The following is a 27,565-nucleotide window of genomic DNA, read 5'->3' as shown; positions in this document are numbered from 1 at the left end:
AGGCTTCTATTTACTTTATACGACAATAAATAAAGCAAAATAAAGTAGATTGAAAAATAAAATGACATAAGCATGTGTAAGAGGAAGTTTAGAATAGATTATAGCAAAAATTACCTCAAAAAGTCAAGAATTGATATCCGGAGAGGACCAGTTGTCAACTTGGGTCAAAATCAGATATTGAGGCACAAAACCATACACCTACAATGACTCTAGGGTTCTTTGGCAAATTAGAGAGTGGAATTTGAGAGAAACTTAATAGGATTTCTATGACTATTAGTTTTTAGTGATTTGGATTTGTAATGACTTTGTAAGAGCTTTATAAAGTCAAGGTTATTTTGCATGACTTGGATTTTTGTGAAATAAAATAAGATTGACTTTTTGGACAAATTTGAAAGTTTTGTAGTAGATCTATAGGTATAATTTTATAAGTTGGTGAATATAATTGTATTTGATGTGTGTTGTGAATTTAAGGTCAATCAAATAATTAGATCAAAGTGAAAAAGTTTTTGTGGGTTAAGGTTTCAAAAATTAGAATTTGAGTGTTAGTGAATATTTTTAAGATCTTTAGCAATCTATTGATTGAATTGAAATAATTTTTTTTTATATGGAGACTATACCTGATTTCTCATAGTTTAATTGAAATTTGGAAGAAAATGAATAGTTCAAATGAGAGATATTGGTACTAGAAGTTCAATATTTAGATTGGAATAAGAGTCTGGCCAACACTTGAATGGACTTTAGGATTTTTCTTCAATTTCATAAAATAAATTATCTTCAAATTTGTTGTACTAGCATTTAACTTAGAGGTTGAGAGGTGTGTAAAGTTTTAAGCAAGATCAGCAATTTAATCAATAGATATTGACGTTCTAATCTCTCATAGGATTTGTCTAAGGTTTAATTTAGAGTTTAGGATTTATTTATGATTTGATTTAGGATTTAGTGTGTGTCTAGGATTTGATTTAGGATTTAGGATTTATCTAAGGTTTGATTTAAGATTTAAAGTTTATCTAGGATTTGATTTAGGATTAGGGTGCAACTTAGGATTTGGTTAAAGACCATTAAGGTTTTAATTAAGATTAAAGTAGGATTTTGTTAAGATTTATTTAAGATTTATTTAAGATTTCTTTGATATTTTTTAAAAATTTCTTTTGGATTTGTTTAAAGCTTGATTAGCATTATTAAGGTTTAATTGGAGTTTATTTATGATTTTTTATTAGAATTGTTAGTATCTTTTTGTTGTAATTTTCATTCTACCTTCCTCAACTAAATATCCAATGCATTCTTAAGCAAGACTTCACAAAATACAACACTGCATTGTACATTTAGGCAATATAATAATTTTAAGGATAGAGAAGGCACATACACCCATCAAATAATAATTACAATTTTTGATTGGTAATTTGCATGTGGTATATCAACAACTTGAGCAAACTTTATAAAATTAGGCAAAAGAAATAGTAACAAAGATAGAATCTGACAAGTTCCAAATTCCTTATATTGTGAATGATCTTTTCTTTCACAATGTTATTGGCTAAGTTTTAACTTTTGATGTAATGAAGATAGATATGTAATACTTGAAGACAAACGAAGTTAATGATGAAGATTCTTTGGATGTTTGCTTTAATTTTTTTACAAGCAATTGAGGACAAATTTATTGTATTTCTACTCTAATTAAAAAAGATTTTACAAGTAGATGAAAAAATAAAAAAAAAAGAAAAGAAAAAAAGAATATATATTTGATTCAATATGATTGTTAAGCTATCTAGACTAAAACTTCTCAAAAAAGAATTATGATGTCTATCATATATTAAGAATATACAACTTGATGTAGATAAGAATTACACCATAATTTTAAAGGTTAATTATTAGTTAGAAATTATTTACAAACCATTTTTATTTTTATGCCTTACAACAACAAAACTATAAAATAAAAAAAATACTTATTATTTATTTAGTTTTATAAATAATATATTATAATCTCAAGTAGTTGTTGCTACAACCATATCTATGAATTTTACACTTAAGTTGCATCAAATTACTTTAATTTCAATTTTAAATATAAAATTAGTAGATTTGTTAATTTTTCAACATATAATTTTGCAACATTCACAATAAAGTCAATTTTTCTTTGACCTTAAAGACTTAACTTTGTCTTTTAAATGCCTAAAATTGAATTTCTTTTGTATACACATTATAGAAGTTTGTGATGCAACTAGAAAAGAAACCTAAAAACTAATTATGAAAATGAACATGAAATTTGAAATAATAATAAAAAAATTATGTTTTAATGATTTGGTCATTCCATCAACTTTGATATCAACAAATCAAATCCTCGTCAAGGGATTGCATGTCTAGTTGATCAATTTGATTGTAAAAAAATATGTGTAAGACTTTTAAGAACAAATTCATGAGTTCAAACCAGAACAGAAAAAACCCTACAATGCCTTCATATCACCTTACAGAAATTGAAAAAGAAAATACCAGGCAGAAAAAAATGAGCTCTAAAAACAATTCATTATGCTGAAATAGACTTGCAATGGCAAATTATGCTCACCGTGTCAAATGCTTCTGATGATTCCAGGTCGTCGAACTCCCCTTGCTGGAACGCGAGTCAGGAATTTCTACGCGTCAGATGGGAAAGGCCACGTCTACACCGTTGCCAGTTCTTCGACCTCTTCCCAAAACGCCGCACACTATGAAACGTCACCGACACGAGAACAGGCTGCCTTAGACAGCCTCGTCAGTGTCGCAACATCCCCAAGGGCAGCCGCTATCAACACTACGTCCGAAACAAGCTTCCGCCAACGTCCACAGATCGCTAGCACGCACTTCGAATCCTGTCAGAGACGACGACGCAATGGATCACAATAGCGCTGCTTCATGGGACGCGAGGTAAACAAAAACCTTCCTCAAGCAAGGAGACACCACCATAATCGAGAACCGCTTTCAAATATTGATACCCGACGGGTACGCCAAAAACACACGAAGTTCCTTGCGAAGAATGCTATCTCCGCGGACTCACAGAACCCTGGAGGATAAGGACGTGATCGAAAGCTCGCTATTAGGCGTCCGTGCCCATGCATTGGCATCGTCAGCAGAGATAATCTCCTCGCTGACTCCACCGTGCCAAGTGGAGATGCATCGAATCACTGTTCTGGATAGGTTGATGAGCTGATGCAACGTTCACAAATTCTTTCCATCATCTCACGATGCTAACCAAAAAATCGGAAGCACATCCAAATCGATCACTGATCCTCGTCACACTCTGCCGTCGATCACAACCGCGATGAACTTTCACATCCTCCCCTCCCCTCGACTCATCTTACAACACCATCCCTGGTGCACACAAAGTTACAAATCCCCTTCGTCACACTAACAGAATAGACCATTCTCCAGTAATATCGATGTGAAACAAACCGTCCGAGGCATCTAAAAATTGGCTATAGCCTGGCCATCGTCGTGGACGGTAAGAATTACAGTTATACTCTCGCGGCAGAGGTAACGAATTCGGCTCAGATAGTCGCGAACAACACGATGCTGAAACAAAAATTAACGAGTAGAAACCTACTCGGCCATGGAAAAACACAACGACAGAGAAGATGGTGCCATAGACTAGTTTAGTCTAATCTAATAACGAGAAGATGTATTCCACGATGGCGAACGAACGAACACGTTCATCGCCATAGTGGGGGCGTGGTGATGGGCGTGGAGTGAGTGCCCGCGTGCATGTGTACTTGCCATGAAGGAAAGGGGGTCCTTGATCGCAGCGGGAATCTCCACAGCTCCTCCTTCATAGCCGATCGCGTGAACGCTGCAGCCAATTCCATTCCGCACCTTCTTAACTATTTGTACAATTGGTATTTCTAATGGTTTTTGTTTCAGGGTGCGGGTCATTGTTGGTTGGTGTGGTGGAATGAAGTGGAGTGAAGGAAGGAATCGGAGTGAGGGAAGGATTTAATCAATCGGGAGAAGTTTTGCCTTTCGTGTTGCGGGAACGAACGAGAGAGAGAGAGAGAGAGAGAGAGTTGGAGCTTGTTTTTATCGTACATGGAGACTTTACAAGCTGTGCATCATGTGGTTGGAGTGAAGGTCGGCGGTGCGGGTGCAGTTCGATCTGAGGTGGTTGAATGCAATTCGGTGCAGCGTTGCGGGACGAGGGTTGCCTTTCGTGGGGTTTCACGTCGGTTGAGGTACGAGGGGGCTGTGTGGGGTGGTATCGGTGAGGCGAGGAGGGTGAAGAAGAGGAGTGCAGTGAATGCGGCGTACGAGAGCTCGAGCGGTGGGAATAGCCATGTCGAAGGAGGGGACAACGGCGGAGGTAACAGTACGAGTGAGTATCTAGAAGCGCAAGTGATGGATGCTGTGAGCATGGTGCCATTCCATGGCAAGCTGCTTATGACACTGGGAAATGGAATGGAGATGGAAGTTGATCATATCAACCCTGCCAAGGGGCGTTTGCTTTACAAATCCAGTACTCCGACGATCTTTTTGAAGGTCACAGATGGGTCGAACTTGATGCTGCCGATTGTTGTGGGCGAAGCCGCAGTGAGCATGCTCATGAGGGCCTTGCACGACGACGAGCATGCCAGTCGTCCCAATTACTATGTCCTCATGCGTGATATGGTGGAGAGTTTGCATTATGAGCCCAGGATGGTGAGGATTACCGACCGAGTTGTGGATACTTACTACGCCAGAATTTACTTGGGCAAGCCTGGTGAGGAAGAGCTTGTGAGTGTGGATGCAAGGCCATCGGATGCGATCAACTATGCGGTTCGTTGCAAGGTTCCAATTTATGTGAATAGCAGCATCATCAGGGCGGATGCCGTGCGTCCTGTGACGGAGGTTGAACTCACAAGGAGGGTGGAGCTCAACATCCCGAGGAAAAGAAGTTCTATTTTGGCAGAATCTTTTAATTCGTATGAACCCGATGTTTTCCAAGACGAGATGGCTATGGTGATGTGCATGCTCGTTGCCGCTAAGCAGGAGCGCTACGGTGATGCGATTCGATGGCGGGACGAACTTGCAAGACTTCGGGCAGAATTCAAACAGAAGCTGCGGCGACTCTAAACGAGTACCTGGAGTAAGATTTTGTGGAGGCAAATTCTTGATAAGATTTGGTCTTAAGTATTGGACCTCCTATTGATGTACATATAGATCTTGCCAAATTGGGATAACTCGTGTGAATGGTGTGATACAAAAGGCGACAGGGAACTTAAATAATGTTAATGTATTATGTGTCCTTCCTATGTAAACTACTTGTGCTCCGTTTGTCTTTCACAGTTCTGACATACATGCTGATCGCCTCTGATATTCAGTGACAGCTACTTCAAACAGTCTACCGGTACTTGCATAGTGAGTGCTCGTTATCTGTGTTTGGTTGTTAAGGCTGCTGTGCCGATTCCACAAAGCTTTTGGAAACAAGTTTTCAGATCAATTGGTGACTCCATGTAAGGCCTTTTGTCCAGCTTTGAAAGATAATTTGTTATTTCTTGCTTGTTACAGCATGTCTGTTCGCAACCGAAAAATCCAATCAGTCTTACATTCCAGCAAAGCAGAACTTGAATGAGACTTCTCAGGTCCATTTCTTTCTCGACCTGGCACTCTTCTCTTCCTATTTACGCAAGTCCGATTTTCTTTGGATGTCATGATTCATTCACCCTTTGTTTTGTACTCACGGGTGTCAGATCTTTTCTGAGAGCTACAGATGTACAGAACAACTACGTTTTTGAGATGCAATGCTTTACCGTTATCCCACAGTTTCACTTTCTACTTTCCATCCATTTTTAATCCTTAACGGTGAGCTTAACATAGTTATGAGGGAAGTTCTCTTTTATTCCAGCATGACCCAACTGGAAGAATGGAACTATTCCTCGTTTAAGTATTTCTATTATGGCAGCGAACTCGTGGAATGAGAGCAGCACTGAGACAATTACTCGTGGCACAAAGTACATGGGGATCTAAGATCCAGGTCCAATGTAATTATCTGGTTTTTTGGCCCTTCAGAGCTAATCAGTTCAGGATACAGCTGTGATGCCACATAATGAGGTGTTGTTGGATTTGAACTTTAAAATAATTTTCATGAATGTTAAAAATGCTTCAATGGTTTTTCATAAACAGTAAAAAAACAAAAAGACCAAAAAAAAAAAAAAAAAAACAAAACAAAAACAAAACAAAAAACAAACTAATAACTACTACTTGTAAGCCACGAAGGTGAATTATTATTCTATTTTAATCTGTTGACATCAGTTTAACTTCTGAAATCTCAAAAGACTACATCACTAAGGTTTCTTTTCTAAAAATGGATTTTTTCATCAAAATATATCATTTATATTGGAATATCCTTTAATTTACAAATGCTTTTATTCTATCATGATATTCTACGATATTCATGAAAAATATTTGAATAATAGTAAACAAAGTATTGATCTAGCAGGTGATTATGGATCACTTTTAAGTCTCAAAGGAAAAAACAAATTGTTTTCTATTGTTATTTTTATTGAAATTTCGTATAAATATTTACATTATATATATATATATATATATATATACAGGTGTTTATATTATTCTCAAAAACCTCAAGTGCTCCTCTTTAGTTGATTAAAAGCCTCTTAAGTCAACTAGGACGACAAAACACAAATCATTGAAGATGAATGACACAATGATGTTATTGCCAAACTGTATTCTTTCAAACTAATATTGTAGCAGTTAGACTACCAAAGTGTCTAACATACATAATAGAAGAAATCTTCAATCCTTATCAAGAGATGTGGTATGGCTAGAAGACTTTTCATAATAAAAAAAAAAAAAAAAAAAATCCAATCTCCTAAAGAGAGAGTTGAAAGAGATAGTATCAAATATGCCATATGCCACCTACATTGGCATTGATCACACAAAAGCATGGTAGTAGCTCTTTTCTTGTTACCATATACAAAACAAAGAAGACTAATTGGCACAACTACCAATTCAAGATGTATAAAGGCATCAATAGGAAGATGACAAGGAGCATAATTTTTTGAATGTTCTCAACACTCTTATCCATCCTTGCCTTCCAATAACAAAATACAACTAGAAAATACATCTTTTATACATATAATTGTATACCTTGTCATAATATTAAGTGTTATAAGTACTTCATATTGTAAATATACATAATCTCTTTTAGAAAATTTATGTAATTAAGATCGATAAGCTTTACTATGATTATGAATATATCATAAAGTATTACAATATTGAGCAATAGATAAATTCTCCATAGCCATAAGCATAGTTTGTTTAAAGAACTCTGCTCGGTCATGTAGACATTAGAATCATCTAAGTCTACAACTCAAATTAGCTTCTCATGTATTAAACTAGATAGAATTGGCTTCTATCTATACAATAATTTGATAAGAACTATAAGATGCCAAAAATACTTGTCTACTAAAGCAATAATCCATTGCAATCTATGACAACATCAAGTCCAAATCACAATGGTTGCTAAGAAGTAATCCATACTTTTGTAACCCACATTTGACAACCTAAACAATCTGCTCAGTTAGTCCATCTATCTCAAGATGATTTTTAGATGTGGTATAACAATCTATTAAAGCTTTAGTATATAAAGCTTCAAAACTTTCAAAAAACTCTCTTCTTTGATTTATTAAGACTTCACGAGGTGCTCCAAAATATGCCAATATTTGATCAAGAAAAGCTATAGTTGCCAATTTTAAAGAATTTTGTGGTAAAACTACAAGTTCAATCTACTTGCTAAAATATTCTACCATCACTAATATGTATTTAGCTTCACGTGAGGTAACAAGTGGTCCAAAAAAGTCTAAAGATCAATAATAATACAAATTCATAATAGGTAACAGTTTCAACTAAGATATTAAGGTGTTAAAGCTTAATTTAAATTGATAACATACTTCATATCAAAAAATATATATTGCCACTTATAGATGCATACTAATCTACCAATATTCATTATGTAATATAGAATATGTCTTATACATCTTAAAATTTTCATGTTCTTCATATACTTGTCGTACTAAGGAAGCTCTCTAATGTAGCTTTTAAACTATGCACCTAGCTCTATTAAGCCACATACAAAATAAAAAATTATTTTTTCAACAAAATCTTATTATTTGGTGATTAATCTTATCTCTTTTTATGTTAGAGATAGCTAAAAGAAATTTTCTTTAACAAAGCTTATGCAAGACCACAAGATCTTTTTATATATTGCTAATTACTTGTTTCTTGTTCAATTCTTCATCCAAATTTTGATTAAAATCCATGGTTGTAGAACTTGACAATAAAGTCAAATACATGGCTATATGTCATGTAAGAAATGCTTCTTAATTATAATTTTTATGCCACCAAGCTCCAATTAAGTCTTTTTTTTGAAGGATATGGATTACAAAAAAATCCATTAATATCCAAATTGATAATGTCTACCTAATGTACAACCTCAAAGTTGTATTCTTGAATCAAAAAAGTCTACCTTGCAAGCTTGCTAATAAGCTTCTTTAATTCCATAAACCACTTCAAAGATTGATGGTTAGTTACCAATATTAAAAATTATTCATACAAGTAAGATTAAAAGTAAGCAATGGTCAAAACTGCTGCTAAAACTTCTTCTCTACAAGATGAACTATTTGATTTTACATTTTCATTACTTCTAAAAGTAAATATAATAATATATTCTCATCTTACATCATCTTTCTATATCAAGATTACTCCCAATCTTACTGCATTCCAATCTATATGTAATTGAAAAGGTCTACTGGCATCTAGACGTCCAAGTACTACATTTGAACCCAACTTTTGCTTCAATGTGTCTAATACATGTTATTGCTTACAATTCCAAGTCCATAATTGATCTTTATCTATGAGAATATTTAAAGGCTTGGCAATGATACTAAAATTTTTAGCAAACCTTTAATAATAGTTTGCTAATCTTAAAAAAGCCCAAAGTCATGAAACATCACTTGATATTGGGATTTTTTGTAAGGCATCTATCTTTACTTGTTGTATGCCAAGACCTCTTAGGATAATCATGTGATCCAAGCATGATAATCATTCATGGAAGAATTTATACTTTTGATGATGTAAGCGCAATCTTTATTGCCATGATCATTCAAATACTACTTATAAATGCCTCATATGATCTTATGCGGTGTTATTAAAAATAATAATATTATCAATATAGCATCTAATAAATGATATGTTAGATAAAACCTAGTCCATCATCCATCAAAACTCAGTTGGTGCATTTTTAAGACCAAATGTAAGGAACTTTTAATAATAGAATTGATCTTTGTCATCTTAATCAACCCTTCAAAAATTTTTCTTCATCCATTCTTCAATAAATAATGATAATTGGTAATAACCAGATCTTAAATCCAAAGTGCTGAATATTTGAAAGAATTCTATTGAATCAAATAATTCTTCTGATATTGACATTGGATATTAATCAAACTTAGTCTTATAATTAATTAGAAGGTATTCTCTACTCATCTGCTTCTTTGTCCAATTGCCAAAAACATCCTTCTTCAAAAGCATAATTGTGGCTTAAATATATCCACAATTAGAAAGCTCAATTAATCCTATAGCCAATAGCTCTTGGCAACGAGCTTAAATACGAGCTTCTTCTAAGGCACTAAGCTTGTACAATTGTTAAAAGATCGAGTAATCATCTTCCAATTGGATATGAATAGGTTTATCTTTATAATCTTCAAGATCTTTAAGATTAAAGGCAAAACCATTACAATACAAGTAGATGAAAGCTTGTACCATTTGTGCTTTGGTATCAATAAGATGTGGCCCTAATTCAAATGGCCAATCATCAAACTTTTTAGTTTTTTTTTTTCACCAATGGAGCACCACTAAATGCCAACATGGTCTTCAACTACTAATCTATTGAACAAACAACTCTTATGCCTTCAATATCATCACTTTTAATCAAATGAAGGACTTCATCACGAAAATGTTTGTATGAATAAAAAATATTAGTAGAACATAGAGAGTCTTCAAAAAAAAAAAAAATTGTAACAGAGTCTCTTAAGCATTTGTTTTTTCTAAATCTTAAGCTAAAACTACAAAGTTATGTTGAGCTTATAGCTCATCAGTTGCATGTTTTTGTAAACAAAAAAATAACTTTGATTTGTCAACTTTAATAAGTTTAAGATCGATTACTCGTTGATCATTATTCTTTGACCTTAGAATAGTAATGTGGTTATGAAAATGCTTTTGAATAGTAAGGCATATGCCAAAAATCTATATTAAAGTATTGAGGTCCATAGCTTTGCTTAGAAAAAAATAGTATTATCCTTCAATGAAATCATAAGCAATTGTGGTGCTACTTAAACAATCCATAGTATGCTCTTTTTTTTATTGATATTAGGTTCTTCATAGGTTTATAAATTGATATCTCAAATCACACCAAGTCCATTTACTTAAAATGCAAATGATATTGAAAATATTACAAATGTAGAAAATATGCCACAAGGTGCTTCTATCTTATTAACTACGGCAAAAAGAAGTTCATTAGCTTTAGTAGAAACAAAAGAAATTTGATTATTATTCAAGATATCATCAAAATGGCATCTAAGAGGTCATTTAACTTTAAAATGTATTGTTGTAAGCACATGACATAATTCCAAGTTAGTCTAAATTCAACAAAGTAGATGGATACAAGAATCCAAAGTCCTAACATCCATATAGGTTGGAGGAATAAATAGTTGATTTATATATTGATAAGACTCCAATACTTGTATTTGAATATCATCCAATAATGGTACATTTTCAAAAATATACCTAAGTAGTATAATTTTATGCATAAACTACCATTATTTAAATTACATCAAATCTATAAATAAACTAAATTGATGATTATTAAATCCTTAATCTACTCTAACATGTGAATGATCTTAACAATGCCATCTAATAATAAATAAGTCTATATTGCCTAATTTCTTCAAATCCTCATCACTAATGACGGTGACATCATAAGGGAGTTAGCTAAAATAATTAAGAATGGTAGGAGGTTGTAGTTATTTAGGATACATAATCAACAATCTTTGGAGATGATATCACGCTGCTTAATTAGATGCAATTCTAGTATCTATATGAATATATTGTCAAACAATAAGTCTAAGATCCAATACTATTACTAAATATATATATCAATATATGCAAAAAGTTCAACAAATATAATACCTTTATTTGGTAGATGCCAATAAATAGGTAAGGTAAAGATAGGTAATAAAAAAAAATTATATTTTCAATTTATCTAATGAAGATACAATCTTTTTACATTGATAGAAAATTCAAGCATGTATTTTTTAAGGAGATGGATCCTTATAGTATTTTACATGAACTTCTAAAGTAACTGGATTAGATGGTCTTATAAAATAAAATATAAATGTTAGTATCTCTTTTTATAGAACTGCTCTACAAGATAAGTCAAATGTCAATGCACCACAACCAAATAAGATTTTTGTTGATATATTCATAATAATTGTTGCAAATATAACTAGAATGAATTTTTTCCTTCCATCACTACTAGACCATCTTGATTGAATCCATGCTTCTCATGTCTAATTATCTAGGCTAAAATCAAATGGATAAAGGGCTTATTGATCCACTAAAGTATCATAGTTGGTGGCATTAGCCTCTACACACTTTAGAAGTAAGTGTGAATAAAGTGGAAAAAATCTTGTGCAAAATATCAATTGTAAAAATTACTTAGTATAACTAGTAGCTTACTCTGTGCCTTCTATTGAAATAATAATGGTGAAAAGATAAGGTTCTAAGTTTGTATGAGTGAAATTTAATTCTTAAGTAAGCCACTTATCAATCATAACTGACTAAGTCTCTGAATCGTATATAAAGTACAAAGGTGTAGCATGAGTAATATTGTCACTTGTATGCCTAACATCTAGCACACCATTGTTGTTAACCAATTTTATAATTTTTAGGTATAAATTTTGAGGTTCTCGAGCAAGTCTAGTTGCAACATCAGATAAAAATTCTATCTTTGTAGGTACTGGCACCTAACTTGAAGGATTTATATTTATAGCCTTTGAGCAACCTTCATCAATTATGGCAATAGCTTCAATTACAAGCTTTGCTTATAACTTGGCTAAATTATCATATATTGAAGGCTTTGTAAATGATTAAGCTTTATATAATAATATCATAGGCACTTTTCTTTTCAATATTTTATCAATTAATTTAAAGATCTATATTGATTGAAATTTTAAAGCTAATAAGTCAATACTAGATAATACAAGCATATTCAATACTTTGTAAGCTAATATATATATATATATATATATATATATATATATATATATTTTTAATACTAATATCTTTATTTATATTGAAGTTGAAATAGAAGATTTTGCTATAAAATTAATATTTGCAAGGCCAAATGATAAAAGCAATTACTCATGAGTATTAAAATCTCTATAATTGTTTAAATAGCCAAACAAAGATTCTAATACCTCACTTATAGTAGGTGCCATATTTCTAATTGTTATTTGAGTACATGTGGCAATTACAACCGTTATTTGTCTTGATGCCCCAAACATATAATTTTTTAGAAAAAAAATATATATTATACTTTTAAAAGTTACATGAGATTTAGTGACTTAGTATAATGAAGCCATACTATTGAATCTCTTCTTTAATTCAGCAATTTTAGCTTCTAATGTTTTTTCCTTATCTAAAGTAAGTTTTTTGTGTGAATGTAATATGAAGCAATTATCTTCATTGTAGTTAAGCTTATGACAATGATTACACTTCAATTATTTCTTTTTAGATTTATTTCTTATTTTAGCCATTTCATCTTTTAGCTTAGACTTCTCCATTTTTAAGGATTGCTTCTTTTTCTTTAAATAATTGGAATTATTCTTTGTATGACGAAATTCACTATACTCTTAAGAATGCATAATCTTTTCAAGTTGAGTTTTTACTAAGCTATTTATGGCAGTTGCAACTTTCTTAAGTTTGGACATATCCATCATTTATATTATAATGTCAATAGCATCATATTAACAAAGCACCTTATTTTATTTCTTAACTTCAAAAAATTCTTGTGCCAAGGTTGCTTTGCCATCATAGTTGAGAATAATTCTTTGTGTGGCTAAATCCAAGAGTCTCTTGTCAATCTTAGATAAGAAATTTTTAATAAGTTGGCTATCAAAAAATATGAATTGACCCTTGATTCCACTGCAAACCAAGTCAAATTAATATACATCATGTGTAAAGAATCTTCTTTTTTATGGCAACAGGCTTCAATGTTTTACATTTGATCATGCCTAAAATCTCTCTACTCATACTTTAAATGATTAAGAAGCATTGAAAGAGGTTCAAATGATGGTGGCTCTCTTATTGCAAATAAAGTTGTCTTCATTGCTCAAGCCATGCAAAATAAAGTAATTAAAGTGTTAGTTAAGGAAGTAGCTATTTTTTTTTTTATTTAGTATATTATAAAGATATATCAATTTTTTTTTTTGGATTAGATATTCTTCTTTCACCATAGGCATAAAGCTTAAAATAACAACCTCTTTAAGAACTAAAATAAGCTCTATGCATGCCTTTTAATAATACTCTACTTCATGCAATTTAAGTGAGTGTTCTGCACTCCATTTTCTATAGGTTTGGGGTAACTTATGCTCCAAAAGTTGTATTAAAAGCTCAAAGGCATATCATTCATTGAAAGTGGAAAAACTTTTACACTTTTCTTTCATCTATATTTGAATTTTGAATCTTCAATCTAGCAAAAAAATGCTTCTAATTCTTCTTAAAAATCTATCTTTTATTATAGTATGAAGATCGTCTTCCATCTTATAAAATGAATCTGTTTGAGGGACCCAAAATCTTTGAGTGGTATCCAACCCTAAAATAGACTATAAAAACTAATTAATATCCATCAATGGCATAAAGTCCTTAATGTGGTGACTATCCAAGTAATTTGGTAATGAAGATTAATAATATTGATTTCTAGTATGTACCATAAAAAGAAACTACTTAAGTACTTGCAACTATGTAAAGGCAAAAAAAATACCCGCTCTTGTAAAACCACCAAGCTTTGTAATTCATGTGCAATCACTTTTGGATCATGATAAGTCCAACATACTCGCAAACAAAAAGTATTAGGGATAAGAATCTCAAAGAAAGAGAATCCTCCATACTTTCTTGTGTTATTGAAGAGAACTAAAAAGTCATTCATAAGGTAATGTAATATTAACTAGAATGGCTATAGCCAAAAACAAGAAGATTAAAAAGTCTTGAAACAAGACTAATGACTAGAATGGCATTGACAAGAGTGAAGAAGGCTTCATTCTTGCTTCTATATATACTCTTAACTAGGAGCTATGTAGCGATGTCTTATAGGACCTCCAAAACATGTTGACTTTGCTAGTCACATGTTTTAACTTAAAAGGCAAGTTATTTATGTATGCGCCATATAGTTAGCTTATTCCACAAGCTATTATACAAAGTTAACTTATTCCAGAAGCTACCAACATGTAGTTAACTTATTGGCTAAGTTTCTGACCTACAAATACATCTAAAGTCAAAACCACATCTATGAAGCTTTTAAGAAGCTTCTCTAAAAGACTTTATAAAATAAATCTATATTTATCTAGTTCTACTTAATTATATAAGTAATTATTAAAATAAATATATATATCCATGATGTTATCTCTCTTTCTACAGATGAGTTCCACGAGGAGCAGACTTCATATATTTAGGAAGTCCTAGATATAGCAAATTATATTTGTCACATACTTTGATCTTTACTTTCTTTGAAGATGGTTGATAGGCCCTCTCAACCATTGATAGTGTCCCAAAGTAGGGCAAAAAGACCACCCTATTATTTGGTGATTGTTGATACCTTCGTAACTTCCTTCAAATAAAATATTTGGAACATGGTTAGGAGTTGTTCCTACTTCTTATAAAATCACTAAACAATAGGAGTCTCTTTCAAGGTCGTGATACCAAACACGTTGTAACTTTCCATCTATTTGAAGAAAGACATGTCATTCTTAAGGATCTTCATCTCGATTTCATCATCTTAAAGGTTGTGACAATTGCAATGTCTCATCTCATAAATCCACAAAATGAAAATTCTTGAATTGAATTTGTTGATTGTTGGTTCTCCATTTTCTTAGTGTCACAAATATAAACAAGCTACAAAAAAAGATAGAAGGTAGAATATTATCTTTTTTTGATCTTGTTTCTTTTATAGCAAAGATTTACTATTCTTCATCTTAGTTTTGATGGATTTTGTTGATGAAAAGCTTTAACTTTCTTTGCTATATTTGCAAGATTCTTTGATGGCTCCTATGTGCGTTTACTAATATCATATCCATATCAATGAATAAGATATTCCAAATTATTTTGGTGTTGCCTTGAGTCTAAGACTTCTTTCACCTCGAACTCTTGATTATTATCTACTTCTATAGGAAGAGGTGGCATTTGTCTTCTTTTCAAAATATTCATTGTCTTATATGACTCAAAAAAAGATACTTGAAATATAGGGTGAATCTTCATAGACTACAATAGATATAATCGATAAGCAACATGATTGATTTATTCACAAATAGAAAAAGGTTCTAGCCTATGATAGTCCAACTTATCACAAAGATGAGTAGTCTTGATATTGCAATGAAGTAACCATACCTTGTCATCTATGTTGAATTATCGTTGCTCTTTAAGATAGGCATCCACATTGGTCTTTTTCCATCCTTGAGCTTTTTTTAATTGTATCTTCATTGTTGCATGTAGCTCTAACAAATAATTTGCTAAATCTTTCACTACAAGATTATCAACTTTTGAAAAGTTAAAAGTATCAAGTGATGGATGATAACCATAATTAGCAAAGAAAGATATTTATTGAGTAGAAGAATGTACTGAATTATTATATGTAAACTTTGCTAATGGCTAAAAAATTATCCAATCATCTTGATGATAGTTGATAGTACACCTCAAATATTGTTTCAAATTTGATTCACTTGTTCCGTTTGTCTATCAGTTTGAGGATAAAAAGTCGAAGAAAGCTTTATATCCACCTTAAGAATCTTAAATAAGGTTCTTCAAAATCTTAATACAAATTGAGTCTCTTTATCTGATATAATTATCAAAGACAAAAACTAAAAGTTGATGTATAAACTAATAAAATTCATATCAAAGAAAGAGTGACAAAATAGAAATAAAGAGGTACATATATAAAAAAGAAACTAGAATGGCTTATTTTCAAAAGACAAGAAAACTTGAGACTCTTGAAACTAGACTAGAAGTAAGAAAGGAGTTGACAAGAGTGAAGAAGACTTCACTCTTGTCTCTACATATACTATCTAACTAGGGGCTACATGGCAATATTTTGTATGATCTCCAATATGTGTTGACTTTGTAAGATACATGCCTTGACTTACAAGGCAAGTTTTTCTACATGTGGGCTTTATAATTAGCTTGGTCTTCAAACTAACAACATGTATAGTACATGGCCAACTTATTGATTATTTTTCTAATCCAAAAAATCAATTATAGATACCTATAAAGTCAAAGTAATATCTATGAAGCTTCTAGAAAACTTCCATAGAAGGTATTATAGAATAAATTTACTTTTACCTACTTCTACTTATTTTTATTTATTTATATAAGTAATTATTGGCTTATATGTGTATGTCCATGATATTACCCTCTCTTCTAGAGATAAGTTCTATAAGGATCGATCGTCATATATTGAGAAAATCTATGATACAATGAAATATATTTGTCACATACTTAGAGCTTTGTTTTTTTCAAAGATGGTTGATAGGGCCTTTCAACCATCTATATTAGGGCAAAAAGACCACCTTGTTATTTGGTCGTTGTTGAGGCCTTCATAACTTCTTTCAAATAAAATATTTAGAACAACATCAAGAGTTGTTCCTACCTCTAATAAAATTACCAAACATCGAGAGTCTCTTCCAAGGTCATGATATCAAATGCATTGTATCTTACTATCTATTTGAGGAAAAACATGTCATTCTTGAGGATCTTTATCTCGATTGTATAATCTTGAAGGTTATAATAATTGTAATGTCTCATCCAACACGTCAGCAAATAAAGGCTCTTCAGTTGAATCCATTGGTTGTTGGTTTTCTATCTCTTTAGTATCACAAATACAAAGAACCTACAAACAAGGATTAAAAGTAGAATGTTATCTTGCCTAGATCTTGTTTCTTTTATACGAAAGGTTTTCATTTTGATTTTGATGGATGTTGTCAATGAAAAGCCTCCATTGCCTTTGTTGCATTTGCAAGATTCTTTACTAACTTCCAAGTGTATTCATTAATATCATATCCACAACAATGGACAAGATATTTTAATTTATTTTGATGCAGCCTTAAATCTAAGACTTCTTCTATTTTGAATTCTTTATTATTGTCGAATTCTATAAGAAGAGGTGGAGCTTGTCTTCTTTTAGGTATATCCACTATCTTGTATGATTCAAAAAGAAACACTTGAAATATTAGATGGATTTTCATTAACTGCGATAGGTATAAACAATATGCAATAGATAGATTTGTACAAAAATAGGAAATAGTCCAAGCCTACGATAGTCCAACTTATCACAAAGATGAGTAGTCTTGATATTACGATGAAGTAACTATACCTTGTCACCTATGTGAAATGGTGGTTATTCTTTTGGATAGATATCCGCATTGATCTTTTCTTGTTCTTGAGCTTCTTTTAATTACGCCTTCATTGTTGCCTGTAACTTTGACAAATGATTTACCAAATCTTTTGCCACATGATTATCAGCTTTTGAAAAGTCAAAAGTATCAAGTCATAGATGATAATCATAATTGATAAAGAAAAGAGTTTATTTTTTAGAAGAATATATTATATTATTATAAGCAAACTTTACCAATGGCAAAAAAATTATCCAATCAACTTATTAGTAGTTGATAGTACATCTTAAATACTATTCCAAAACTTGATTAGCACGCTCTATTTATCCATTAGTTTGAGGATGGAATGTCAAAGATAGTTTTATATCTACTTTTAGAATCTTAATAAGAGTTCGCAAAAATCTTGATACAAACTGAGTTCCCCTATCAAATATAATATATTTAGATAATCCATGATAGCGATAGATGTTATCAAGAAAGAGTTTAGTTGTTTCTTCACTTGTGATAGATTTTATACATGGTACAAAATGTGCCATATTAGTAAAATGATCTACTATCACAAATATAGAGTCATAAGAACGTGAGATTGAAAAATTTATGATAAAATCCATAGAAATAGAAGACCATGGTTGTTCTGAAATAGGTAATGGTTAAAAAAGTCCGTAAGATTGATGATGAGGAGTTTTTGATCTTGAACAAACATTGTATGACTAAATAAAGTCTTTCACATCTTTCTATACTTATAGCCACCAAAAATCTTTGGATATAAGTTCCAAAGTCTTGTTATATTCAAAATGTCCTGATCTTGGAAAGTCTTGATATGCTTGGAGAATACATAATCGTGCTTCTCTTTTTAGAACATATAATTGACCTTTGAAATAGAGTAGGTTGTTTTTTAACTCAAACTTAGAAGTATCTTGAGACTTAGAAGAAAGATTATTGATATTGTGAAGAAGAGGATCAGAAGACATACTTGATTGGATTTGTTTCACAAGACTCAAATCAATAGTCAACATTGATTTCATTACTCAAAGATGAAAATCTTTTAGCTTCAAGAGAATTATTCTTTGTTAATCAAAAGAAGCATCTCTTTCTTTTGGTACAAGATAAGAACATCTAGAAAGGACTTCTGACAAACCTTATTATTTTTTGGGTCAGTATGTAATCTTGAAATCAAATCTTGATAAGAACATGCTCCAATGGGCTTGGCAATGATTTAAAATACGTGTTGACATGAAATACTCAAGATTCTTATGATCCATATATATGGTGATTAGATTAAAAGTACCTTCTAAATGATGATGCCATTCTTGAAATGAATCCATGATTACAAGAAGCTCTTTATTATAGACTTCATAGTTAGTTTTGGCTGTTGAAATATTTTTGGAATAAAAAGATATTGGGTGAAGTTTATTATCTATTCCCATTTGTGATAATACGACATCCAAAGCAAAGTTTGATGCGTCTATTTCTATAAAATATGCCTTAAAAAAGTTGATGTGATACAAGATTGGTGTAGAAATAAAGGCTGATTTCAAAGTTTCAAAAGATGCTTCAACTTCTTTGTTTCATTCAAATTTGTCTTTGTAAGTCAAATACATAAGTGGAGCTGCAACTCAAGAGAAGTCTTTGATGAAGATTTGATAATAATTGGCAAAGTCCAAAAAATATTAGACACCTTTTACTATTTTTGGAATCTTTCAATCCATAATTATTTGAACTTTCTTAGAATCTATCATAAGTCCATCATTTGAAATGATATATCCTAAGAAGTCGACTTAAGTAGTGTAGAATATATATATATATATATATATATATATATATATATATAAATATATCTTTATCTTGGCATAGAGTCCCACATCTCTTAATTTTTGTAACACATAACAAATACAAAATTCATGTTCATCTGTCATCCAGATAATAGACAACAAAATTGTCTAAAATTCTTAAAAAATATCATTCATTAGTTGTTGAAAAGCTGCCTGTGTATTTGTAAGTCCAAAAGGTATGACATTGTATTCAAAATGCCCATATCTAGTTTGAAATGTAGTCTTCTATTCATCTCCTTCTTTAATACATACTAGATTGTATGCTCTTCGTAGATCTATTATTGTATAGATCTTAGCTTGATTCAATTGATCAAAAAGTTTAGATATCAAAAATAAAAGGTACTTATTTTTTATGGTGATCTTGTTGAGTCCTTGATAATCAATATACATCTACAATGACCCATCTTTTTTCTTCACAAATAAGATTGGAGCTCCTATCGGTGATTTGGAATGGCATATGAAATTCTTGACTAGATTTTCTTCAATATATTCCTTGAATTTAGCTAATTCATTTTGTGATAAACTATAGATTGGTCCAAATGGCAGTTGTGCTCTTTCTCAAAGGTCAATTGAGCAATCATAGGAACAATGTTTTAGAAGAATATCTGCATTCTTCTTCTCAAATAGATCTTAAAATTCTTGATATTGTCTAGAAATGCCACTAGAAGTCTTGACATCATTAGAAATAGATGTGGCGTAAATGACACAAGGTGATCCTTCTTTTACAGCATGCAAGAAAGCTCTTACACCTATAAACATAGGTTTGATTGCACTAGACTTATGACTTTCTACTGGATTAATTTTACTCTTAATTATGCTTTTAGAAAAGTCAAAGATACGAGAAATTCAATCTATGCAAGAATTATATTTTTTTAACCATGATAAATCTAAAATGACTGGATTAGAGGGAGATCTAGATATATTAAAGATTACGCAACTATTATGACCATTTATTGCTACATCTATAGGAAGTATTTTATAAATAATATCTCCAAAAGACAATGGATGACCATCTATGACTTCTACATGAACAAGTTTTGGTTTTTTGTACTAATGGTATTTTATGACTTTAATAAATTCTACATCTAAGAAACAAGTTGAGGCTCTTGAATCTATTAAAGTAGATGCTTTATAATTATTAGATCCTAAATACACAATTATTATAAAACAAAGAGAAGGTTTTGATAAGAGGATAGGACCTTCATTAAAAATTATACAAGATTTCAACCGCACAGTTCCTATTGTAGCTAAACAAATTTATTTTCTGACATATTATCTTCTTTCATAGATATGCTCCTAATTTTATGATTTTGTCACTTCTTTGAATAATATTGAATAGTATATTTAGGTTCTCTATAATATAAGCACAATCCTTTTTGACGACGACGAGTTTTTTCTTGTTTGGTAAGAGATTTAAAACGTACCACATCAATTTGCATATTCTCTACTTCTGAATGTATGTGTTGAGAAGATGTTGGTGTTGCCATTGAATTATAGTAATGTTGAGGCCCATTTGTCCAACTCTCAAATCAAAATTTAAAAATTCAATTGTTGCATTTCATAACAAAGTTAATTGCTTGACTCAATGTTTGAAGATCAAGTAAATTGAGCATCAATTTTTTTACTTCATATTGTAATCCATAGAAAAATTGGCTAATAAATGCAATATCATCTTATTTAATATTAGTTGCAAGTTGTCAAAACTGTGAAGCATATAACATTATAGGTCAATTTTCTTGTTGTAAAATATGGATCTTATTGGTTACAACACGAATTGCATCATATTTTCCATACATGGACCAAAATTCTACCAAAAATGCCTCCAGATTATCCAATATTGGATCTCATTGTTCAAGAAAAGATAAAAACTACGATAGTATTGAATCTGAAAGAAGTGTACTAATGAATCTAACTTGTGATTCTGCAATTGGATAACTTTGAGGTTGAAGTTCAATCACAAGTTGTACTTAATTGATAAATCCTTGAAATTTAAATCTTGTACTACCAAAATTCTCGAGCAAAAAAACTCTTGGTTCTCTAATACTTGAAAGATGTTCTATTAAGGATGGAAGGATATGATTTGCTACAGATATTGAAGTAGCTTTAATTGTCTCTATATCCTCACTTCCTACCATTCTTGTTGATCTTTGTGGTGGTAAGCTAAATTGATGCATTGTAAGCATTAACTCTCTCAATTGCTCTTACATTTGTGCCATTGCATTCTTCATTTCAAAAAGCTCTGCCATAATAACACTTAAAAAAATATCTAATACTACTCAAGACAAGTAGAAGAAAGGACTTGAGGACAAAGAAAATACTAAGAGCAATATCAGTTTAAAAGAGGGTAATCCACAACTTCTTATATGCTTATGTCTTATCATGAAAAAGGAATAATCTACTCTTAATCAACACAAGATAAAGCTCTGATATTGTAAGGGTACTCTTGTCAATCTGTCAAGGACATGAACTAAAAGTTGATGCATAAACCAATGAAATCTATGTCAAAAAAAGAGTGACAAAATAGAAATAAAGAAGTACATATATAAAAAAGAAATTAGAACGACTTATTGCCAAAAGACAAAAAATCTTGAGACTCTTAAAACTAGACTAGAAGCAAGAAAAGAATTGACAAAAGCGAAGAGGACTTCACTCTTATCTCTATATATACTATCTAATTGAGAGCTACATGGCAATATTCTATAGGAATTTTAATATGTATTGACTTTATAAGATATATGCCTTAACTTACAAGGCAAGTTTTTCTACGTATGGACTACATAGTTAGCTTGATCTTCAAACTAACAACATGTGTAGCATATGGCCAACTGATTGACCACTTTTTTAATCCAAAAAGTCACTTATAGACTCCTATAAAATCAAAGTAGCATCTATAAAGCTTCTAAAAATCTTTTATAGAAGATATTATAGAATTAACTTACTTTTACCTACTTCTATTTATTTCTGTCTATTTATACAAGTAATTATTGGCTTATATGTGTATGTTCATGACATGTTTGAAGAACATGTAAACATGCTTCTCCTTTTGGAACATATAAGCATCCTTTGAAATAGAGAAGATTGTTCTTGAATTCGAACTTTGAAATATCATGAGATTTAGAAGAAAGATTCTTAATATCATGAACAAGAGGATCAAAAGATAAACTTAATTGGATTTGCTTGATAAAGGTTGAATCAATAGTCAATGTTGATTTTATTGCTGAAAGATAAAAATGCTTGGGCTTCAAAAGAATCATTCTTTGTTGATCAAAAGATGCATTTCTTTCTTTTTGTGCAAGATAAGAACATCTAAAAAGAGTGTTTGATAGACCTTATTATTTTTTGAATCAATAAATGATTTTGAAATTGAATCTAGATAAAAACATGCTCTAACAGACTTGACGATAATTTAAAACATGTGCTCACATGAAGTATTTGAGGTTCTTATGATCCATATATATGATATCGTAATATGTGAAGTCTTTCTTGAGAATGCTTCGGACACCTAGCTGTCAAAGGTAGAATAGAAATTACAACAATAAAATCTTAATTCTAATAGAACACTAACAATGCTAAACAAGCTTTAATCAAATTCAAAGAAATTTCAAAGGAATTCCAAAGAAACAATAAGAAAACTTAAAGAAGTATTAGAATGATTACAAAAATATCTCAAATACATCTCAATTCAATCTTAATTTAATCTTAGTTGAAATCTTACTTCATTCAAATTTTAGGCCAAAAACTAACTAAATCTCTTATCTTGAATAAACTCAAATAAAATCCTAAATCCTAAATCAAACCCTAATCAAATCCTAAATCCTAAACCAAGCCTAATCCTAAATCAAATCCTAACTAAACCCAAGTAATTTCTACAACAGAATTAAACCTCAATAACTAATGATAATCCACTGAACTTAACTCAAAATTTTCATACTTCTTAAAATCTAAGTTGAAAATAAGCACAAAATTTTTGAAAAGGATCGGAATTGCCAAATAGACGATAACCTCAAAAACGTGCTCGGGTATTGGCTAGCCTCCTCTAACCTTGATGCTAATCTTCCAGAGCCAATATCTCTCCTTTTCACCATTTGATTGATTTCAAAATTCTTATATACATATAAAAACAAGTTTAATATCTTTTTATATAAATTTCACTCCAATCCAACTAATAGATTGTAAGAAATCTTAAAAACCCTCACTGGACCTAAAATTCTACTTTCTAAGACCTTGACTCACTTAAACGTCAATAATCCTCAATTCAACCATTAGATTGAGCTCAATTTTACTATATATATTGAAAATAATTACAACCATCTATTTACAAAATTTCATCCATAGATCTATTATAAAATTCTTGAAAACATCCAAAATGTAAACCCTATTTTATTTCACAAAATCCAAGTCATCCAAAACAAACCTTAACTTTGCAAAGCTCTTACAAAGTCAATATAAATCCAAATCACCCAAAACCAATGCTCATTGAAATCCTATTAAGTTTTTTCTCTAATTCCACTCTTTGATCTAGAAAAGAATTCTGGAGTCGTCGTCAAGACTCGGTTTTGTGCCTTAGGGTCTGATTTCGACCCTGGTTCATAACCGGTCCTCTCCAGATATCAATATCTAGTTTTTTTAAGTAAATTTTGCTATAATTTACTCTTAACTTCCTTCTAAAGATGCTTATATTATTTATTTTTCTAATCTACTTTGTTTTGTCTTATTTATGGCCCTACAAAGTAAGTAGAAGTTACTTTTCTAAAAAGGTAGCATTACTACTAAAGGTTTTACTACCTCCTTATCTTTTATCCATATTTTTCTATTTTATCTTTTAACTTGGCTCTTTTATAATAAGATCCATATTATCATCTTTCACCATATAGTCGTGTTACAATATGACAACGGTAAATGGACTTGAAGCGCCTTCTAGATAATGACTCCATTCTTGAATTGAATCCATGATTGCAAGGAGATCTTTGTCATGGATTTCATAATTAATTTTGGCTGCTGAAAATTTCTTAGAATGAAAAGCTATTAGATAGAATTTATCATTTTTTCTCATTTGTGACAATACGGCACCTATAGCAAAGTCTGACATGTCTATTTTAATAAAAAAATGCCTTAGAAAAGTCGACAGGATACAAGATTGGTGCAAAAGTAAATTCCTTCTTTAAAGCATCAAATAATGCTTCTACTACTTTATTCCACTCAAGTTTGTTTTTACAAGTCAAATATGTAAGTGGAGCTGTAATTTAAAAAAAGTTCTTCATGAAGATTTGGTAGTAATTAGCAAAGCCAAAAAAGTATTACACATCTTATACTATTCTTAGAATCTTCTAATTTATGATAGTTTGGACCTTCTTGGAATCCATTATAAGGCCTTCGTTAGAAATGATGTATCCTAAAAAATCAACTTGAATAGTATAGAATATATACTTTTTTAACTTGGCATATAATCCTGCATCTCTAAATTTTTGTAACACATGACAAACATGAAGTTCATGTTCTTTTGTGTTCTTAGAATAGAATAGAATGTCGTCTAAGTAGCAAATGATAAAATCATCTAAAAATTCATGAAAAATATCATTCATAAGATATTAAAAAGTGGCCAATGTATTTGTGAATCCAAAAGGCTTGACATTATATTCAAAATGTCCATACCTAGTTTAAAAAGCAATCTTCTATTCATCTCCTTCTTTGATACGAACTAAGTTGTATGCTCATCATAGATCTATTTTGGTATAGATATTTGCTTGATTGAGTTGGTCAAGAAGTCCTAAAATCAAATACAAAGGATATCTATTCTTGATGGTGATCTTATTGAATCTTCGATAATTCATACACATTCGTAAAGATCTATCTTTCTTCTTCACAAATAAGATAAGAGCTTTGACTGGAAAATTAGAATGACATATGAAGTTCTTTGCTAAGTTTTCATCAATGTACTTCTTTAATGCAACCAACTCATTTTACGATAAGCTATAGATTGGTCCAAATGGTGGTTGAACTCTTTCTTGTAAATTAATTGAAGAATCATTAGATTGATGCTCTGAAAGAATATCTACATTCTTCTTCTCAAAAACGTCTTAAAATTCTTCATATTAGCTAAGAATATCACTTGATGTTTTTTTACCATTAGAAATGGGCATAGCATATATAGCAAAAGATGATCCTTCTTTTGTAGCATGCATGAAAGTTCTTACATCTATCAGTAAAGGTTTGGAAGTACTAGACTTTTGTACTTCAACTTTGCTATCTTGATCTTGGATTATACTTCCAAAAAAGTTAAGATTACAAGAAATCCAATCTATTTGAGGGTTATATTTTTCTAGCCATGATAATCTAAAATAATCGGATTAGAGAGAGATCTTATTACATTAAATACTACTATGCTTTTATGATCTTTAATTGCTATATCTAAAGAAATAGTCTCATGAATAATATTTCCAAAAGACAACAAATGACCATTTATGACTTCTATATGTACAAATTTAGTTTTTTTGAATAAAGGTATTTTTTGATTTTTGACAAAATCTTCATCTATAAAACAGGCTGAGGCTCTTGAATCTAATAAGGCAAGGACTTTGTGATTTTTAGGTCCTAAATTCACATCTATTATAAAACAAGGTGAGGGATCTGATGAGAGAATATGACCCTTACTAGGTGTTGTATATGATTCCACCTGCATGGTCCCTATTGTAGTTGGAAAAACTTGTTTTCTGAAACATTATCTTCTTTGGTAATTGTGCTCCTCATTTTATAATTTTGTTGCTTCTTTGGATAATGTTGAACAGTGTGTTTAGCTTCTCCGCAGTATAAATATAAATCTTCTTAGCGACATTGAGTCTTTTTCTACTCTGTAAGAATTTTAAAATGTATCATATCAATTTGCATTGGTTCTGGCTTTGATGAATATGGTTCAGAAAACTTAGAAGCTACTGCCATTACTTGTCTTATTCTTCTCTAGCCAAGTTTTCATTCTTGATGTCTTTCAAATAATTGATTGTCATATGTAATGGCTTGAGTAATAAATTATTTCAAAGATTCTATTTTTGGCATTATTAATAATAAATCTTTCACACTATCCTTTAATTCCTATCAAAATTGATTGATGAGTGTTTTATCATTCCAGTCTACATTGCAAGTAAGATTTTGGAATTCAACAGCATATATGGTAGCTAATCGTGATTCTTGTCATAAAGATAAGAATTTGGTATCTATTACTTGTTCTTGATCACTTTCTCAGAATATCACTACAAACACTTTTAAAAATGAATTCAAATCATAAAAGAGTTGTAAATCTTTTTCCATTAAAGGTACAAACCAAGAGAGAGCACTTCCTGATAGAAGTGAGCGTATGAATCTAACTTGAGTAAATCTATCAGGATATAAGAAAAAGGTGCAACCTTAGATAGAGCTTCACTTAATATAAAAAATCTTCAAAATTTTGATCTTGTTCCATCAAACTTCTCATGCATACTAATCCTTGTTCCCATCATACTTGTATAAGCAAAACTCCCTAGATTTGGTTGTGAGGTCGATTTATTTGTTTTTTTTAATTACACAACTTCTTATCGCAAATTGTGAACTTCTTCTATAGGTTTAGGCATAATATCTCCATGATTCATGTTAAAAATACATAAAATTTTGACTCTAGGAGTGTTGACAAGTTCATGAAGATCTGCAATAGTTGCAAATCTATTCTCATTTCTGCTAGATGTAGCATCCATAAACTTTCTTTTCATAGGTAATTCAAATAAATCCAAAAAGTTAAATTAGAGGAAGATAATCCGAAACCTCTAATAAAAATTTCCACAAAAAGAGGGATAATCCAATTTTTTTATAGAAAGATCAATGTTAGAAAATAAGTTTTTTTTGTTTAAAAGGTAGGTAGTCCGTAACCTTCAAAATACAACAATAGAAGTGGAATAAATCACTCACTTTTAAAATAAGATAAAAAATAGTATATTAATATTCTTATCAAATTATCAAGGATATAAATCTCAAAAAAAGAGAATCTTAGATACATTCTTGTATTATTGAAGAGAACTAGAAAGTCATTCAAAAGGTAATATA

The 27,565-nt window shown here is 30.9% G+C and overlaps 1 protein-coding gene across 3 annotated transcripts; it reads left to right on the top strand.

Annotated features, from left to right (window-relative positions):
- Positions 1-3,765: 3,765 nt before the first annotated feature.
- LOC112285264 (bifunctional nuclease 2) lies at positions 3,766-6,020 on the top strand. Of its 3 annotated transcripts, XR_016501860.1 has the most exons (3): positions 3,766-5,080; positions 5,316-5,352; positions 5,503-6,020. XR_016501860.1 is itself a non-coding variant. In XM_090248420.1 (2 exons), the coding sequence occupies exon 1, from the start codon at positions 4,048-4,050 to the stop codon at positions 5,065-5,067; it is 1,020 nt and encodes a 339-aa protein (XP_090104546.1). In that variant the 5' UTR covers positions 3,766-4,047; the 3' UTR covers positions 5,068-5,080; positions 5,503-6,020. The 3 variants fall into 3 exon arrangements, 2 of the variants coding, with proteins under 2 accessions (XP_090104546.1, XP_090104543.1); XM_090248420.1 differs by lacking the exon at positions 5,316-5,352; XM_090248417.1 differs by lacking the exon at positions 5,503-6,020 and having other exon boundaries at positions 5,316-5,499.
- Positions 6,021-27,565: the final 21,545 nt, after the last annotated feature.

The sequence above is a fragment of the Physcomitrium patens genome, chromosome 1 (assembly GCF_059467195.1).
Source record: "Physcomitrium patens ecotype Gransden chromosome 1, ASM5946719v1, whole genome shotgun sequence".
Classification (NCBI taxonomy): Eukaryota; Viridiplantae; Streptophyta; class Bryopsida; order Funariales; family Funariaceae; genus Physcomitrium; species Physcomitrium patens.
The sequence above is the reverse complement of the archived record's forward strand: the minus strand, read 5'-3'. Positions and strand labels throughout refer to the sequence as shown.

Coding starts and splice junctions, on each gene's coding strand:
- LOC112285264 (XM_090248420.1), top strand. CDS start 4,048: ATGGAGACTTTACAAGCTGTGCATCATGTGGTTGGAGTGAAGGTCGGC.